Source organism: Pelophylax lessonae (assembly GCF_965119305.1).
Source record: "Pelophylax lessonae genome assembly, chromosome: 2".
NCBI classification, from domain to species: Eukaryota; Metazoa; Chordata; class Amphibia; order Anura; family Ranidae; genus Pelophylax; species Pelophylax lessonae.
The window spans coordinates 265778775-265798902 of NC_138769.1; the positions used below are offsets into that span (position 1 = coordinate 265778775).

The following is a 20128-nucleotide window of genomic DNA, read 5'->3' on the forward strand; positions in this document are numbered from 1 at the left end:
GTTATGGGCTGGCAGCAGTGACTGCCAGCTATTCACTCAGATGCGGCTGTGGGTTGCCACCCACAGTTTGGGAAGTCCTGCCCTAACAGACTGAAGTAGGGCGGGGCGAAGTCTCTGCGCTCCCAACGGCTGTCCGTGCGGCACATGCGCAGTAGCGCAATCCCACGGACACAGGGACGCTGGATGCAGAGACACTTGGATTTTATTATTATAGATTTTATCCGGATAAGCACATATTTCTTAGGCTTTTGGCTCTGCATTGATTCTTTGTTTAATTTTGGTTTGTGGTTAGTGAAAGGCACTTTTTGTAAGCTGCCATTAGGATTTATTGTTATATTATACAGTATATAGCAGCATAATTATAAAAAAAAAAATAAGTTAAGGCCCCTTTCACACTTGCGGACCGTTCAGATCCGCCTGTCAGTTTTTCAGGTGGATCTGAACGGATGCCCCATGCATCTCTATGGGGCTTCGGATGTAAGCGGAGACATGTCCGTGGACATCCGATCCTGTCCGTCAAATCCGGACGGGTGGAAACCCTATTTTCCATCTGTCTGGCAGATCGGATGGGATCGGGTGAGAACGGACAGGCGGTCCGTTCTCATCCGATTCCCCCATAGAGAACAGTGGGGACCTGACAGCTCCGTCTCTGCACACATTGCGGAGACAGAGCTGCCATCCACCTGCCCAGCAGGGGATTGATCCCCCCACTGAGAAAAATGGAGTCCACTGACGGAGAGGCAAGTCTGAAAGGGGCCTAAGGTATCAATGTACTGGGAGCATTATGTGCCCTGCAAATGTTACTTTTTAATGATTTTATTCCCAAACTTGCTCAAGGATTATTCCAAAGCCTATGGAAATGGGGATTAGGGTGGCTGTACAGGTTGATAGCTAAAATGTGTTTGCAAGAGTCAGCAAAGAAAAAAAATAAAATTTCAGCATTTGGAATAACAGAAATATAGTGCATCATCATTGGTGTTCCCAGGAGGAATGGTGCCCCATCATTGGTGTTCCCAGGAGGAATGGTGCCCCATCATTGGTGTTCCCAGGAGGAATGGTGCCCCATTATTGGTGTTCCCAGGAGGAATGGTGCCCCATTATTGGTGTCCCCGGGAGGAATAGTGCCCCGTCATTGGTGTTGCCGGGGGGAAAAAATGGCATATTGAGTTTTTTTAATGATTTTATCCGATTAATCGAAACACTAATCGGCCAACTAATCGATTATGAAAATAATTGTTAGTTGCAGCCCTTCTCGGGTTTACCTGGCAGCTACGGAGTCTTTTAGGAAGTCAGAATCGCTTTTTGTGCTTACGGGTGGGCCTCGGAAAGGACTATGCTCTTCATCTGCGACCATTTCTAGATGGATCAGACAGACCTATTCGGTTAAGGGTCAGGTCCCCCCTTTTCCCTGTGAAGGCGCACTCTACGCAGGCATTCTTGTTTGGCCTTCCGTCATCAGGTGTCAGTAACAGAGGTATGCAAGGTGGCTACTTGGTCGTTGGTGCGCACTTTCACAAAATTTGAGCTTTTGTTATCTGGTTGGCTACGGTTTAGCCTTAAGCATTTTTTTTCTTGCTACTCCCACCCCTCATATTTTGACACTGCTTTGGGACGTGCCAATGGTTAAGACGATCAGGAGCTGTGTCCGTCAATGAACGAAGGAGAAAATGGGATTTTTGACTTACCTTAAAATCCATTTCTCTGATGTTCATTGACAGACAAAGCACCCACCCCTCTATGGAGTTGTATTACTTCTGACACTGCTTGTAACAAAATGGAGTACCTATAGCAGAGAGGGGGGAGTATACCTCCTGGGATGGCCCATAGGTGTAGGGGGCAGTATAACCCAATGGTTGAGAAGATCAGGAGCTGTGTTCGTCAATGAACATCAGAGAAATGGTTTTTATGGTAAGTCAAAAATCCAATTTTTGCCTTTTAACATTCATGCGGCATTTAAGGCTGGGTTCACACTGTGTGCAGACATAGCTCACAGCAGGGGTCCAGTGCATCCCTGTTCTCAGTTTCAGGGAGGAATCGGGCCCGAATTTTTACCTGAAACTGAGCCAAAGATTTACAGAACCCTTGTGCAATGCGATCCATGGCCACCCCGGAGATGTGTGAACCAGCTCCATTGAGAGCCGGTCACAGTCTCCTGTCATGCGAATTTGATGCGATGAAACCCGCATCCAATTCGCATCAATGTGAACCCAGCTTAAACTCTTAAGGAATTGACCCCCGTTTGTTGAATACAGCAGGTATGCCACCGATTGAAAGCTAAACAAAAAAATGATGGCTGGATTTAGACAGCACATGAAATTAGTGTGCGAGTAATTTTTAAATATCCATGCAAACACAAAAAACTTGTTTGTGTATAATTTTTTGTTCATTTTTTTTTTTTTTTACCCTCAGAATCCTTTGGACAGAACTACCCAGAGGTGAGCATATATTATTTCTATGCACGTTCCACATTATATGGATTTTATATTAAAATTAACTGGTGGTAAAACAGCTGTAATATTCATTGTAAACAATTTTGCATTTTCACATTTAAAAACAGAAATATTTTTTTGTTGTGTTTATCTTTGTATAGTTTTGAATAACTTGAAACTTTCCGAGAGATAGAACATGAGATATGAATACCAAAGGGCTACAAAGCAAAAGAAGTGACAAGGTTGTTACAAACTAGCAATACTATACATTGAGGGGAATGTATCAAACCTGTAGTTTTGAGCATGAAAAATAGAAGTTGATTGGTTACCTTGCACAGCTGCTCCGGGTTTGATAAATTCCCCTCACTGTATAGACCTTATACTATTAGTTAATAATGCTACTGTAACTATGGAGATAATTTGGATAATATTGAATAAATGCCTACAAAGTAAACTTCTAGGCACTCACCGCACACATGCCTGTACTGTGTCCTTTTCTCATATTCTGTAGAAATGGTAGTCATTTATGCTACTGTCTTAGTCAGCTGTGTGCCTCGGGTCACATTTCATTTTTTTTTTCAAAGCTTCTAGAGCAGTGGAAACAAGTTATAGGAACATGATGGGAAATACATGGCAAGTATAGAGGGACAAAGAAATAAATATCAAACGGATGCAGAGTTATACAGCTAATGCAAGAAAGTTGGGTCCTGCCAGGGAATCAGGAGAGGATTTAGGCCTCATGCACACTTGATGTTTTTGGAGCTGCTGTTAGCAGCTCAGACTTTTTTTTTTTTTTTTGCAGTTGCAGAACGCCCATCCATGTTATTCTATGGCCTCATGCACACATAGAGCTTTTAGGAGCTCCAAGTGGCATAGGCGTTTTACAGCTCCAAAAAAAAAACCCAGGACCAGTGCGTTCTGGAGCTGCAGCGCCAAGCTGTAAAAACATCTGACGCTGCTAAAGGCTGAATAACGTTGCTTAACGTGCGTTAAGCCACGTTCTACGTTTTTTTTCTTCCATTCAAAATCAATGGTTCCCTATTGATTTGAATGGAAGGCGCACCGCAAGCCGGATCAGGATGATCCGACTTGCGCTGTGAGAATCTTGAGGGGGAACTCCACGCCAAAATGGGAAAAAAACGGCTCTTCAGGTCTGGTATGGAATTTGAGGGTAGCCCCACGCCAAAAAAACGGCATGGGGTCCCCCCCAAAATCCATACCAGACCCTTATCCGAGCATGCAGCCCGGCAGGCCAGGAAAGGGGAGGGGACGAGCGAGCGCCCCACCCCCCCTGGATCATACCAGGCCACACGCCCTCAACGTGGGAGGGGGGTGGGTACTTTGGGGCAGGGGGGGCTCTGCACCTCCCACCTCAAAGCACCTTGCCCCCATGTTGATGAGGACAAGGGCCTCATCCCCACAACCCTGGCCGATGGTTGTGGGGGTCTGCAGGCAGGGGGCTTATAGGTATCTGGAAGCCCCCTTAAACAAGGGGGCCCCCCAGATCCAGGACCCCCTCCCTATGTGAATGGGTATGGGGTACATTGTACCCCTATCCATTAACCCCATAAAAGGCAGTGTATGTAAATAATGACAGGAGACGTTTTGAAAAGTTTATTAAAAATCTTCATCCGGTCTTCTCCGCTCTTCTGCTCTTTTGCTCTTCTGCTCTTTTGCCTCCTCTGGTCTTCTTCTTCCTCCGTTCCTCCTCCGACGCTGTCTCGGTGATTATGCTGGTCTCTGCAGCTTATTATATAGCCATTAGGGGCGTGGCCTCCCGGTGATGTCACCGGGAGGCCACGCCCCCTTATGTCACCGACGACGTCATCTGACATGAGAGGGGGGGTGTCTCCTGATGACGTCACCTGGCGGCCACGCCCACAATGGCTATATAACAAGCTGCAGAGACCGGAGACCGGCATAATCACCGGGGACAGCGTCGAAGGAGGACCGGAGGAAGAAGATGACCAGAGAAAGGAAAAGAGCAGAAGAGCGTAGAGGAGAAGACCGGATGAAGATTTTTAATTTTTCAAAACGTCTCCTGTTGTTATTTACATACACTGCCTTTTATGGGGTGAATGGGTAGGGGTACAATGTACCCCATACCCATACCCATTCACATAGGGAGGGGGTCCGGGATCTGGGGGGCCCCCTTGTTAAAGGGGGCTTCCAAATTCCGATAAGCCCCCTGCCCACAGACCCCCACAACCATTGGCCAGGGTTGTGGGGATGAGGCCCTTGTCCTCATCAACATGGGGGCAAGGTGCTTTGAGGTGGGGGGTGCAGAGCCCCCCTGCCCCAAAGCACCCACACCCCCCCCCATGTTGAGGGCGTGTGGCCTGGTATGATCCAGTGGGGGTGGGGCCGCTCGCTCGACCCCCTCCCCTTTCCTGGGCTGCCGGGCTGCATACTCGGATAAGGGTCTGGTATGGATTTTGGGGGGGACCCCACGCCGCTTTTTCGGCGTGGGGCTACCCTCAAATTCCATACCAGACCCGAAGGGCCTGGTTTGGAACCTGGGTGGAACCCCACGCCGTTTTTTTCCCCATTTTGGCGTGGAGTTCCCCCTCAAGATTCTCACAGCGCAAGTCGGATCATCCTGATCCGACTTGCGGGGCGCCTTCCATTCAAATCAATAGGCTCCCATAGGGAACCATTGATTTTGAATGGAGGCAGAAAAAACGCTGCTAAAAGCTACGTGGCCAAACGTGCAATAACGCAAATGGAAAAAGCTACTAAAAGCACATTTTTACAGCTGCTTTTTCCTGGAGTCAAGAAACCGCTTTGGAGCTCGTTTTTATGACGCCCTGTGTGCATGGAGCCTTACAGTCTAGGAAAAATGTTTTGTTATGGAAACTGTACATTTCCCTTACAATTCCATCTGGGTTATTCAGTAAAACATTGCAGGAAGTAAAGCCGAAAGTGCAGTACCCATATACTATAAATCAATTAAAGTCTATCTGGTCCTTATTTGACCTTGATTAATTGACTTCTCCTTGCTTGCTATTGGTTACTGCACTTAACATTCTGTACCATTATTTGAATAAAACCACATACAGTAGGTTCACCAGTACTCATTTACCGACTAGATTTATTTAATATGAGCCACATGAGAATTGAAACATTGACAGTTACAGTAGATACACTGTTGGCATACAAAAATAGAAAAAGAAATCAAAGCAAGCTGTAAAAGAAGATCTTTTATGGTGGACGGAAACAGAATCTTTGCTCCTTTTTAGAGCTCTGGGCCCAGCAGCAGTTCAGTACTTCCAGGTGTGTTGAATAGTGTGTCCTCTACTGGTCATTGTGGTTCTTCCCGCAGACCCCTTTGTCTCTGCAGGTTTCAGTCGGGATGGAGGAGTCAGCAAGAGCAACCACAGTGGCCAGCAGGGGACACACTATCTGATCTACCCGAAAGTGTCAAATATTTATTTATTACAAGTATTTAATGTATGCAACACTTTACATAATGTACATTTACATCAGTCCCTGCCTCAATATAAGGTCCCTATTACATATGCATACATGTTAGGGCCAATTGGACAAGAGCCAGTTTAACTATCAGTATGTTTTTGGAGTCTGGGAAGAAATTGAGTACCCAGGGGAAAGCCACACAGTTATTGTCATGGTTTGGATTCAAACTGAGCACCCTTGTGCTGCAAGGTAGGAGTGCTAACCACTGTGCTACCCACATTAAATAAGGACATTTATAAAATGTCTTTTACAGGGTGCATTTTTTGCTATGCCGACGGGGTCTTTTTAGGTGACCTACAGACACCTGTAAAGGGGATCTTAAACAAAAAGGCAGCAGATAATTCCGCCCTTTCACTCTCTCACCTCAGACCTTTTGTTTGCTCAGTAATGTCACCTGTTTTAACTTTTGTGGTTCTCACTTCAGTTATCCCCTGATTTTTGCATTCTTTTCCTAATTTTATTTCCCCCGGTTTGTTAAATGTTTACATTAAAGCAAGTCTTTGACTAAAAATTAGATTTGAGTTTGCATTGACATAGGGTTTACTGGGAGCTCTGGCTGTTTTTTGAACGGCTAACTGCCTTTTGACATGAACCTCCGGTTGCTGTAGAAAGTCATACATCTACTAGCAGTTGTAACACCGCCACCAAATGTGACTGCTTTCTGCTTAGGGCCGTGCATCTGCTCGTTCTCATTGGTTACAATGAAATTCCTTTTTTTTTCCCCGCATAGGAAGCAGATGGAACCTTGGATTGCATTAGCATGGCCCTCACCTGCACCTTTAATAGGTGGGGCACTCTTCTTGCCGTGGGTTGTAACGATGGCCGTATTGTTATATGGGACTTCTTAACGCGGGGCATTGCCAAGATCTTAAGTGCTCACATACATCCTGTGTGCTCTCTATGGTAAGTAATCCGTCATTTGACTTGTAAAAAAAAAAAATATCCAGCACATTTTACTTGTCCTTTTATTATGGACTAATTTCTTATTTTGTGCATATTTTTTTTTTTTTTTTAACCTGATGAGTGTTTTTAACTGTAATTGTGATATTTTCGTGTTTGTGGTACTGTACTATTTGAGGCCTTTGAATTTGTGTATCCTAAAATTTTGTCTTTACAGCTGGAGCAGAGATGGTCATAAGCTTGTGAGTGCCTCTACCGATAACATAGTATCTTTGTGGGATGTCTTGTCTGGAGATTGTGATCAGAGGTTTAGGTTTCCTTCCCCCATACTTAAAGTTCAGTTTCATCCCCGTGATCAGTAAGTAATAGTAGATATGTTCTTTAATATATTATTGTTATGCTTCTGTACTGTATGCTGCAGTTGGGTCTTTGCTGAAGCAGAGCGTCCTCTGAGTCGATTATCGGATTACAGCTCTAGGACAGGCAACTGTATAATTTTTTTTTTTTTAACATGCTTGTACTTCTTTTTTTTTTTTTTTTTCTTTTTACCAGGGATAAAGTTCTAGTGTGTCCCATGAAATCAGCCCCTGTTATGCTAACATTGTCAGACTCAAGCCATGTTGTCCTACCTGTGGATGATGATTCTGATCTTAACGTAGTAGCATCTTTTGATCGTAGAGGAGAGTACATCTATACAGGAAATGCCAAAGGGAAGGTATGATGCATTCGAAAAGTTAGTATATTCTTTACAAAAACACATTGAATTAAGGGACACTGAATGGTATCTCTTATAATATTATTTTTTACAGATTTTAGTGTTGAAAACAAATACCCAGGATCTGGTGGCATCTTTCCGTGTTACAACTGGGACCAGCAACACAACTGCTATTAAATCCATAGAGTTTGCGAGGAAGGGCAGGTAACCACTAATCCCCATGGCAAAATACTCTGATTAACTTTGTGTAATACTGTTGCTTCTTGCATAGAATGCATTAAGGTAAAAAACCTTCAGGCTTTAGAACCACTTTAAAGAAAATATATGGAATGTCACTTAGGTACAGAAAATTTGAAATGGGTTTTTCAGCACAGTCTGCATAATTTCTGAATCTAGCTGTAGGATGACAGGTCAACTGGCTTTCCAGTCCATTGAAAAAACAAAAATTCAAGGGTGAAGCAGGGACCTATGCCAGGGTATCCAAGAGTCATGAAGGAATAGGAGGAGAGGGAGATCAAAGAAAAGAAGGAAGGGGCAAGAAGAGGAGAAAAAAAAGAAGTGGGGAAGGGGGGATAAGGGATTGGCTAGGTGAGGTGTGTCTATTTAGGAAAAAGGAAAGATTAAAAGTCAAAGAGGTGTATAACAAGCTAAACTCCTTGCTTAAGGATTTCCTTATATTCCAACCAATAGAAACAGATACATTCATGGACAAAAATATTGGCACCCATGCATTACTGTCAGATATTGCACCACTTCGCCCAGAAAATTGTTGCAATTACAAATGTTTAGGCATTCTAATGTTTATTTCCTTTGTTTGTATTGGTATGACACAAAAAAGTGGAGAAACAAAAAGCCAAATCTGACACATTCCACGCAAAACTCCAAAAATGGACTGGACAAAATTATTAGTACCCTTAATGTAATATTGGGTAGCAACCTATTTGAACCTATATGCTACAGATGGTTTGCACCTAAATGGAAGGGGGTCTGTTGTGTTGGGGGGAGAGGTTTATGGGACGGCTGGAGGAGTATTTAAACTAGGATTGAAGGGGGAGGGTGAATTAGATTATAATGGGGCAGACAGGTCAGACAGGGGTCAGCCCCTATTGGTGGGTGGAATTGCTGAATCTTGGTTTCATTCTTTACATGACTGGGCTATTAATATCCCTTGCTATGCTCTCTTTCGGAAAGACAGGGTAAAACAGAGAGGTGGTGATGTCTGTCTGTATGTGAGAAATAATCTCAAAGTGAGTGTGAAGAGGACCTAGTTGATGGAGAGTGTGAGGTCTAATATTCCTGCTCCCCTGCTCCAAACGTTGCAGCTCAACTTTAACTTTTTAAATAGATGGACAAAGCTCTGGAATACCTGGGGACCTTCATTACTGCTAACCTTTCACGTACCTTTTGATCTTAACTTCCCTCCCCTCTTGCGCACTGTACAAACCCATTTTAGATACATGGTACAAACTCCTGGTTTGGAAGATACAATATCGTAAAGATGTGTGTCCTGCCCAAATTTTTATATTTCTTCCAGGCTCTTCCTATAGCTATCCCTAAGGGGTATTTTAAGCACGCTCAGGCTCTTGTTACATGATTTATTTGGGCACATAAACATTCAAGGATGAATAGGTTCTTGTTATCACTTCCGAAACAATTTGGGGGCCTTGCAGGCCTGGATCTTTATAAATATTACCAAGCTGTGCACTTGGGACGTCTTATCGACTGGAGCTGTCATGGGGACATTCAACTTTGGCCATGTATAGAACAAGACCAATGTCTGGTCCTATTGAATAGATCTCCTTGGTGCTTTGAGACTCTTCCCACTTATAGGGCCAATGGCCCATTTGTGCTACCGACTCATATCTGTGGGTAGATAGTCCTTGTTGGATTCTCTGTTAACCCCCATATTGGTTAACCCCAGATTCACTTCAGTCCTGCAGGCGGGATCCTTTGGCCCGTTGCTTGAGTTGGGATGTTTTCAAGCCTCTCATTTTTCTTCCTCAGGGACCAGGCCCTCTTTACAGTCCCTGATGGATCAGAATGGACCATTCCACCTCGACATCTGGAGAGCATTAGTTACACCACTTACAGACTCTCCCTGCTTCTGATAATTTTTGTCACACCTTGACACCTATTGAGAGGTACTGCTCTGAAAGCGGCACCCTTCTGCATGTTCTCTCTACTCTGTATGCTCTTTTGGTCACCCCCACTGATGACTATCTAACTCCATACTTGGTGAAATGGGATTCGGACTTGGGTAGACCATTCTCGAATATGCAACGTATCACTTCATTTGATTCGCCTTGAAATCCTCTATCAGCACGAAAGTTCAAGAAACCAATTTTAAGATCCTTTCCAGATGGTATCGCACACCCGTACTACTACATACATTTTTTTTCCATCCACAACTGCACTGTGCTGGCGTTGTTTAGAAGTACCTGGGACTTTGGTACACATTTTTTGGTCCTGTACCAAGTTGGGGGGTTTCTGGAAAGAGGTCAATGCGATTATTCAAAAATGTACTGACTACATAGTCCTACGTTCTTTCTTTTGCACGCGTCTACAATTCCTGCTAGGACCTATAGAAAATCTATCCTCAGACACCTTCTGAGCAGCTAAATCCTGAATACCACTAACCTGGAAACAGAGGCAACCCCCGACAATTGGCATGTGGTTAAGGAAGGTGGAGGGATTGAATAAAATCGAGGCTCTGATTCTGACCGCCCGGCAGACGCAAGAGACCTATACATAAATCTGGACACTTTGGAACATGTGTATCTGCTCTGAGAAAGGGAAGGCCCTCATTGAGATGACCCCCATCGAGTGAGGGGACCCGCTGCCCCTTTTTTCCCCTCCTTTACCTTTCTCTCCTTCCCACCCCTTTTTTTCTCACTTCCTCTATACATTTCCTACTTCTCTATTTATACCCTCTAGAAATGGTTAAAATTGAAAAAAATGTTTTCTTTCATTACAATATTGACGGGTTCCATGTTGGAAGTCGTTTATATTTGAGAATTCCTCTCTGAGTTAAACTACAGCACAGCAGTTGACGGCATACTTTTCCTCTTACTTTAACACAATACTGTTATGATTGTACCTTATTACCACTGGAACTATAACTCAGCTTATGTTTGTAACCCATTTTACTGTGCAATAAAACTTAAATATGAAAAATAAAAAGATCCGGTCTGAGCATGTAGGCTCTTTACAAAGAGTGGGTGACTGGGGACAAAGAGAAGGCAAACTTATTAAATACTTTCTTCAGCTCTGTGTATACAAAGGAGCATGGGGGAGCTCATAACCATAATGAGGATGGTATTGACACAGCCCCAAATGATCCACAATGGCTCAAAGGTGATATGGTCCAGAAATATTTAGACAGAATAAAGGTGGATAAAGCGCCTGGACCAGATGGCATCCACCCACGTATCCTAAAAACATTGAGCTCTGTCATTTTCAAAGCCTTTGTTTCTAATTTTTAGGGACTTGTTAAGGACTGGAATAGAACCACTGGAGTGGCGTAGGGCCAATGTGGTGCCTATATTTATAAAGAGATCAAAGTCTTTGCCAAGTAACTATAGACCTGTTTGTTTAACTTCTATAGTTGGGAAGAATGGCAACCAAACTGATAAGAGGCATGGAGGAGCTCAGCTATGAGGAAAGATTAGAGGAACTGAATTTATTCTCTCCTGTGAAGAGGAGATTAAGGGGGGATATGATCAACCTGTATAAATACATAAGGGGCCCATATAGTGAACTTGGTGTTGTTATTCAATTTAGGGTCATAACAGAGGACAAGGGGGCACTCTTTATGTCTAGAGGAAAAAAGATTTAGTCTCCAAAAAGGCAAAGGTTTCTTCACAATTAGAGCTGTGGAAATGTGGAAGAGACTCCATCCAGAGGTGGTTCTGGCCAGCTCACTAGATTGCTTTAAAAAAGTCTGGGATTCTTTCCTAGATGTAAATAATATAACTGGGTACTAATATTTATAGCTTGATCCAGGGAATATCTGATTGCATCTCGGGGGGCAAATTGGATCGTGCTTCGCTGGGGTTTTTCGCCTTGCTCTGGGTCAACTGCGGGTATAGGATTGTGTATATGGGATTGTATGGTTGTGTTTTCTTTACTGTTTTTTTTTTTATTATTGGTTGAGCCAGATCAATCAGCCATCAATGAGTTTTACACCTCTCTAGTGGAATTTTGGACCACTTTTCTATTGCCAACTGCTCCACGTCTCTCAGATTGGAAGGGTTGCATTTCCCAACTGCTGTTTTGAGCTCCCTCCACAGGTGCTCTATGGGGTTTAGATCTGCACTCATTACTGGCCAGTTCAGTACTCTCCAGCGCTTTATCTTAAACCATTTCTAGGTACGTTTCGACGTGTGCTTTGGATCATTGTCCTGCTGTAAGACCATAGTTGCCAACCCCCTCACGTGAAATTTACTGACAGAACGCCAAAACTTGCAAACGGCACCAAATTTTTTTTTCTGGCAAAAATCATGAAATTTACTGACACTGTAAAAAAGTATTTAAAACGGCTGTTTTAAATGCTAAACTGTGCAAACATCAATATGTAAGCTATAAACATGTAGCTAAAGTTATTAGAATTGTGTTTAAGTTAAACAAAATCAAAAACCATGTTTCTCTTTCATTCATTGACGGACACAGCTCCAGAATCTTCTTGACCATTGGGTTATGCTGCCCCCTACAGGAGTAGGACACTAGGCAGGAAAAAGCTTTACCACGCCTATTTGGCAGTCCCAGGGGCTATACTCCCACTTCCTGCTATAGGCATTTCATTTTTTTCTGCCTAGTAAGGATCCCTAGTTCCTTGCTGGGATCTCTGGTCCTAGCATTTTTTTCTTTTTAAGCGCACAGAGATAAAATGGTGCTTCGCCTTGTCAGTTGTTGCTTCCTAAGGTTGTCTCTGAATGAAGACATTGTGCTGCCTTCCCTGTGTCCTAAGCCTAAGCGTTTTAAGAAGTTTGCCTTGCATTCTCTGGCTGTGGTTTGGGAGATCAGGGTGTACCTGGCGGGAACCAAGTCATTTAGGAAATCAGACTCCCTTTTTGTCCTTATGGATGGACCTCGCAAAGGGTTGGTCGCGTTTGCTGCAACCATTTCCACATGGATCAGCCAGACGGTAGTGCAGGCCTATTCAATCAAGGATCAGGTTCCTCCTTTCCCTTTTAAGGCATATTCTTTGTGGGTGCTTAGTGCTTCCTGGGCCTTCCACCATCAGGTGTCAGTGATTCAGGTTTGCAAGGCGGCCACCTGGTCGTCTGTGCACTCTTTCACAAATTTCTACAAAGTAGATGTGTTGGCATCTGCAGATGTTGGTTTTGGCGGCAAGGTTTTGCAGGCCGCTGTTTGAGAGAACTTGGTCCTCCTTTGAGGGTGTATTGTTTTTTTTCCAGGTGAGCTCCAGTTGTTCCTGGTTGAGCTCCATGTTACCTGGTTGGCTAGTTTTAGCCTTTGGGAATTTTTTTCTGTGTTTTTTTTTTTTTTTTTTTTTCCCCACCCCTCATTTTGACACTGCTTTGGGACGTCCCAATGGTCAAGAAGATTCTGGAGCTGTCTCCATCAATGAACGAAAGAGAAAATTTTTTGTCTTACCTTAAAATCCTTTTCTCTTACGTCCTCCGACAGTCGCCGCCTCTTCATATTCGTCACATATGGGGTATTAGACTTTGCTCCGAAGGAGTAGCTAGGCAACAGAATATGTTAACAATAAAGCTTTAACATATCCCACCCTCAAGGGGTGGTCCCCTCAGTCAATACCCTCCTACTTCCTGCAACCATATCTCAGTTTTAATGTCTAGCTTGTCAGGAGTGGCTGGCTCTCTCTGTGCTGGGACTTTTTGTCCCAGACTCTTTCTTCTTTTTGATATTTTGTTTGAGTTTTCTCTCTACCTTTACTTAGCTGTTATTTTTGTCAGCATTAGTTAGTTCTTCGGACGAAGAGGATCATGCGGACTGGGTCTCGGGCTGATCCCCCTGGTCGCAGGTCGTGGGTCAGTGGCTTCCCAGTCTGCCATCGAGCGTTCAGCCAGGTAACGCTCCTGGCACGGTGAACGACCCATCCCTGTTCGGTGCAGGGATGATTGGTGAGGTGGCTACCTCACCGGACGCTGTGCGGTTTCTGAACCGCCATTGTGTGCGTCTTGAATTGCGACTCTCCCTGCCTCATGTGCAGCGGCTTGTTCGCCTGTGCGGGTTCCCCACGCCATGTGAGGTAAGTGTATCTGTGTGGGGACTTGTCTGTCTGGGGGGGGTCTCAGTCTGGGACTGTGTAACCTGCCTTTAATCACACTGCTTGTCTCCCTATATCTCGGCTGCATGCTGTGGGCTGCAAGGGGGGGGGGAGCTGTATGACACTGAGTATGTCAGGCTGGGCAGTGTGAGGAGCTGTGTGCTGTGGGGCATGTTTTTAATGGCATGTTGGGGCATATACAGCGATCGCTGCGGCGATCTAACATGTATCCATATAATGGGATAATATTGTGTGTGATTTTATGCACTGTGGAGCGGCGATTTCGGCGCCAAACGGCGCCATTTTACCGGCGCCCGCTCCGGCCGCATGGTTTACATGCACGGCGGCCATTTTCTTGTAGCCTCCATAGGCTTACATAGAGCGCCCTGGCAGCATCACTTCCTCTCTCCTGGAAGCACCGATCGAGGCAGCAGCAGCAGCGGAGTCTCCTCAGGTTTTATCCTTCTATTCCTGTGTTCCATTGCCTGTATTCAGTCTGTATATTCCCTGTGGGGGTCTCATTGTGCCTGAGTGTGGTGCGGTGGGCTGCGCTTGCCGCGCTTGCTGTAAGGGGGCAGTTAACCCTTGGTTGTCTGGCATACAGGGGCAATGGATTCTCAGGAGGGCAAGTTCCCCACAGTATTGGTGGAAAGCCAGGGGACCGCTGTTTCCCCCCCAGGGGGGGATTTGGCCACGATTGTGGCTGGCCTTGCTGCACAGGTGCAAATGCTGGTGGCTGCTCAATCTACTAAACGGCCCAGAGTTGCTCTGTCCTCTGATTCTGAGGGTGAAGGTGATGGGGCTGTTCTGGCGGGGACCCCCCTATCGGGGTCCCGCTCCTCTCTTGATCTAGTGGGGTCTGAGGTAGAGGCTGAAGTTGAGGGGGTTGATAATTCTCCCCCTGGCTCGCCTGAAGAGCTTGCAATCATGGATGAGTTGATTGCTTCCATTAAGCAGACGCTACGTTTGCAGGACGAGGTGTGTCCCCCAGCTGCCTTGGCGGCTTATGGGACGCAGAGAAAACGCAGGACGCCGCAGGTTTTTCCCTGCAATGCTGATTTTCAGCGCGCTGTTAAGGACCAATGGCGCGATTTGCGCAAGCCTTTTGCGGTACCAAGTAAATTTAAGCTGCGTTATCCTTTCTCGCCTGCCACTGATGAACGGTGGTGTGTGCCTCCGCCAGTGGATCATGCTATTGCGGTTTTGAACAAAGCCACTGCGATCCCTGCAGAGGGATCCCCTGTTTTCCGTGATGCCACGGATAGGAGACTGGAGTCTCTTGCCCGTCATACTTATTCTGTTACGGGTTCTATGCTTAAGGCTCTGTTTGCTTCTCTCATGGCGGCCCAGGCGATCGCAAGTTGGACGCAGATGCTTAGGCGCGTCCTAGTGGCCGATTCGGCCTCGGCGGCGACCCTGGATATGGTGGATCAGATCCACCAGGGTGTCATGTATCTGTGTGATGCGGACCTGGACCTGATTCCGTTGGCCGCGCGTGTGCACAGCGTGGCGGTGTTGTCTCGCCGCCTGGTTTGGTTGAAATGTTGGTCGGTGGACCAATCTTCACGTAAAACCTTAGCCAATCTGCCTTATGATGGGTCTCGCCTTTTTGGGGAGTCCCTGGATGTGTTGATTAAGGGGATTACCGGGGGTAAGAGCACTCTCTTGCCCCATTTCCCCAAGGCTAAGGGGGCTTCTGGGAAGAAGCATGCTCATTTTCGGCCCCCTCAGGGGTCCTTTCGTGCCTTTCGGCCGCACTACAAGGGCAAACCGTTCAAGGGCCAGGGCTCTCAGAAGAAACCCTGGTCTGGGAAACAGAAGTCCGGCCAATCCGGACCTGCGGCCCATAACAGTTCGGCCTGAAGGGGCGCCCTCACCCAGTTTTGGGGTGGGGGGACGCTTGCTCGGTTTTCTTCAGCCCTGGTTGGCCCGTGTGCGGGACAGATGGGTTCTGGAAATCGTTCGATCTGGTTACAAGATCGAGTTTCTCTCTCGGCCAGAGAGCAGATTTTTTCCCTCAAATCTACAACTGTCTCCAGAGCGCCTGCGGGATCTGCACCTGGCGGTGCGGGACCTGAGGGCTCAGGGAGTGGTGGTTCCGGTGCCTCATCGGGACAGATTTCGGGGGTTTTATTCCAATCTGTTCACCGTGCCCAGAAAGGAGGGCAAGGTTCGTCCTATTCTGGACTTGAAAGCTCTGAACCGCTCTGTGCGGGTTCGCAAGTTCCGCATGGAATCCCTGCGCTCGGTGGTGGCTGCCCTGGTTCCGGGGGAATTCATGGCCTCCATCGATTTGAAGGATGCGTATCTTCACATCCCCATATTCGAGGGTCATCAGAGATACCTTCGATTTGCCATTGCGGAGGATCACTACCAGTTCGTGGCGTTGCCCTTTGGGCTCGCCTCGGCTCCGCGGGTCTTCACCAAGGTGCTTGCACCGGTTCTGGCATTATTGAGAGCCCAGGGCATTTCTGTCCTGGGGTATCTGGACGACATTCTGATTCGGTCTGCGACCAGTCAGGGTCTGGAGAAGGACCTGTCTGTCACGATGCAAACTCTGCAGGAGTTCGGTTGGACGATAAATGTTCCAAAGTCGACACTGAGTCCGTCGGTTCGTCTTCCCTATCTGGGAATGATACTGGACTCGGTGCAGGCGAAGGTCTTCCTGCCGGAAGACAAACTCAGGACTCTTCAGGAGGAAGTCAGGTCCCTCAGGGACGTTCAGAACTCGTCTCTGCGGACGTGTATGAGATGTCTGGGATTGATGGTCTCGGCTTTCGAGGCGATTCCTTTCGCGCAGTTTCACACGCGGGGTCTCCAGGCGGAGATCTTGTCCAAGTGGGACGGGCGACCTCAATCCCTGGATCTTCAGATCTCGTTGAGTCATCGCACCAGGGAAAACCTTCTGTGGTGGCTCCAGTCCCCGTTGGTGTCCGGGGGCAAGTCGTTTCGTCCGATCTCGTGGACGATAATCACCACGGATGCCAGCCTGTCGGGCTGGGGTGGTGTTCTGGGCGTTCTGTCCGCCCAGGGGACCTGGTCGGAGGGGGAGTCTTCCCTCCCGGTCAACATTCTGGAATTGCGTGCGATAAGGCTCTGTCTTCATCGCTGGACGGACCGGCTGCAGGGCTGCCCGGTTCGGGTGCAGACGGACAATGCCACGGCGGTGGCCTACATCAACCACCAAGGGGGCACCAGGAGTGCCCGAGCGGCTCGAGAAGTGGCCGACATTCTGTCTTGGGCCGAGACTCATGTCCCGGCGATAACGGCGGTTCACATTCCGGGAGTGGAGAACTGGCAGGCGGACTATCTGAGTCGCCAGACCCTGGATCAGGGGGAATGGTCTCTCCACCCGGCTGTCTTCCAGATGTTGTGCGCGAAGTGGGGTCTTCCAGATGTGGACCTGTTCGCGTCTCGCCTCAACTACAAGGTGAAGAGGTTCGTGGCAAGGACGCGCGACCCTCGGGCAGACGCGTCGGACGCGTTAGTGGCCCCGTGGCATCAGTACAGGCTGATGTACGCGTTTCCACCGATTCAGTTGCTGTCCCGGTTCCTTCGCAGGTTACACTCGGAACGCAGCACGGTGATTCTTGTGGCACCGGACTGGCCTCGCCGGTCCTGGTACGCAGACCTCGTGAATCTGGCGGTCGACGCCCCCTGGCGTCTGCCTCTTCGGGACGATCTACTGTCTCAAGGACCGATTTACCATCCTGCTTTACAGTCGCTGGCTTTGACGGCCTGGCTGTTGAGACCGAGGTCCTGAAGGAGAAGGGTCTCTCTCCAGAGGTTGTTCATACCTTGATCAACGCGAGGAAGTCTTCCTCGGGAAAGGTTTATTACCGTACTTGGAAGGCCTATTTTGCCTGGTGTGAGTCCGGGGGGTTTTCACCCCGCACGTACTCGGTTTCCCGTGTGCTGTCTTTCCTTCAGACGGGTGTCGATCAGCGTTTGGCGCTGGCTACGATAAAGGGTCAGGTGTCTGCGCTGGCCGTTCTGTTTCAACGTCCCGTGGCTTCCAACTCCTTGGTTGGCACTTTTATTCAGGGTGTGCGGCATCTGGTTCCTCCTAGGAGGGATCCTTTGCCCCCTTGGGACTTGAATCTAGTCCTGTCTGTGTTACAACGTGCTCCTTTTGAACAGATCAGGGAGATATCGTTGTCTATGTTGTCCAAAAAGGTCGCCTTTTTGGTGGCGATCACTTCGGCTCGCAGAGTGTCGGAACTGGCGGCTTTGTCCTGCAAGTCTCCGTACCTGGTTGTTCATTTGGATAAGGTGGTCTTGCGACCTAATCCTTCTTTTCTGCCGCAACGAGTTTCGGAATTCCATCTTAACGAGGATATTGTTTTGCCTTCGTTGTGCACGAAGCCTAAACATCCAAAGGAGGTGAGACTGCATTCTCTGGATGTTGTTCGGGCGATTAGGGTTTACCTTAAATCGACTGAGTCTTTTCGAAAGACGGACTCCTTGTTTGTTCTTCCAGAGGGTCCTCGGAAGGGCATGGCGGCTTCCGCCTCTACCATTGCCAAATGGATCAGGCAGACCATTGAACAGGCCTATGCCTTGCAGGGGAAGGTTCCCCCTGTGCCTGTGAAGGCGCACTCTACTAGATCTCTGAGTACGTCTTGGGCCTGTCGTCATGGGGCTTCTGTAGCCCAGGTGTGTAAGGCGGCGACTTGGTCGACCGTACACACTTTCACAAAATTCTACAAAGTAGATGTTCAGGCATCGGCGGATGCTTCCTTTGGCCGCAAGGTTCTTAGTGCGGCTGTTCCCTAGGGTCCCTTGTTGGGGACTCCTGGCTGTTGGGATAAGTTTTGTATCCCCTGGTTTTTTGTCTTTTCCTGGGTTGTTGCTCCTGTTGAGCACTTATTTTTGCTGTTGCCCAGCTGGTTTCCTTCCTTTGGTAAGGTTCCTTTCTTTGATGTGGAGACTGCGTTGCCTTTCGGCGCGGATGCGTTTCCCACCCCTCATGTTTGCACTGCTTTGGGACGTCCCCATATGTGACGAATATGAAGAGGCGGCGACTGTCGGAGGACGTAAGAGAAAACGGAATTTTTGTAAAATCTTACCTGTAAAATTCCTTTCTCTGAGTCCTCCGACAGTCGCCGCCCCCGCCCCTCTTTTGGGGTTTGAATGTATACTCTACTGCTATTCCACTAAAACTGAGATATGGTTGCAGGAAGTAGGAGGGTATTGACTGAGGGGACCACCCCTTGAGGGTGGGATATGTTAAAGCTTTATTGTTAACATATTCTGTTGCCTAGCTACTCCTTCGGAGCAAAGTCTAATACCCCATATGTGACGAATATGAAGAGGCGGCGACTGTCGGAGGACTCAGAGAAAGGAATTTTACAGGTAAGATTTTACAAAAATTCCGTTTTCTCTAATGTTCATTGACACAGCAACCACCCCTCTATTGAGTTGGGTTATTTTTCTTCTGACACTGCTTGCAACAAAACTGAATGCCTATAGCAAGAAGTGGGAGAATACCCCCTGGGACTGCCCCCATAGGTGTGTGGTAAAGCTTTTTCCTGCCTAGTGTCCTACTGTAGGGGGCAGCATAACCCAATGGTCAAGAAGATTCTGGAGCTGTGTTCGTCAATTAACATCAGAGAAAAGGATTTTACAGTAACACAATTCCAATTAAGGTAAGGTAAGACAGAAAAATACAAATTTCTCTATTTACATGAAGGTCAAGTTTTTTTTTTTTTTTTTTTCTTTTTTACCCAGCCAGCTCAGAGTTCCCCCATATATCAGAGTGTTCAGGATTCCGCCTGACAGTGCAAGGGAACTCTGATATAAAGGGGAACGCTGCACATCATGGTCTAAGGGGGAACCTTTACATCAGAGTTCCTACTTTCATCAGGCATTGCAGCATTGCCCTTTACATTAGGGTCCATAGACTAAGTTCCCTCTTGCGCTGTAAGGGGGAATTTTGCAGACTCTAATGTAAAGGGGAATGCCGGGAAACTCTGATGTGATTGGGAACTTTGGTGGCTTGAGACCACCTTCCACAGAGTGAATACACTGAGGTAAGGGTGGGGGGGAGGGTTCAACTGATATGAGGAAACCTTTTATATCAGTGCCCCCTTACATTATTGTATTCCCTCCCCCCCCCTTACATCAGTGAAACCCCCCACCCCCCTCAGACTGGCCTGACGGCGCTGTCACTGACGGTGCAGGGCTCAGTCAATCGGCTCCAGCTTTGGAGGCTTTGGTTTTATCCTATAGTCTTCTCTACACAGTCCCCACACGTCTGACTTCTTCCATGACCCCCATCCCTGCGGTGCCCCCACTCTTGACTCCTTTCCAGACTTCCCCCTCAGAGACTGCAGACATGATAAAAGAGAGGTAGTC

General features: G+C 47.2%; 1 protein-coding gene across 2 annotated transcripts in view; it reads left to right on the forward strand.

Annotated features, from left to right (window-relative positions):
• RBBP5 (RB binding protein 5, histone lysine methyltransferase complex subunit) overlaps window positions 1-20128 on the forward strand; it is a 142862-nt gene that overhangs the window by 11056 nt on the left and 111678 nt on the right. For both annotated transcript variants that reach the window (XM_082247170.1, XM_082247171.1), the window contains exons 2-6: window positions 2410-2435; window positions 6634-6806; window positions 7021-7161; window positions 7356-7518; window positions 7613-7722. In XM_082247170.1, coding sequence (XP_082103296.1) covers window positions 2410-2435; window positions 6634-6806; window positions 7021-7161; window positions 7356-7518; window positions 7613-7722 — 613 coding nt within the window. The remainder of the gene's footprint in view (window positions 1-2409; window positions 2436-6633; window positions 6807-7020; window positions 7162-7355; window positions 7519-7612; window positions 7723-20128) is intronic.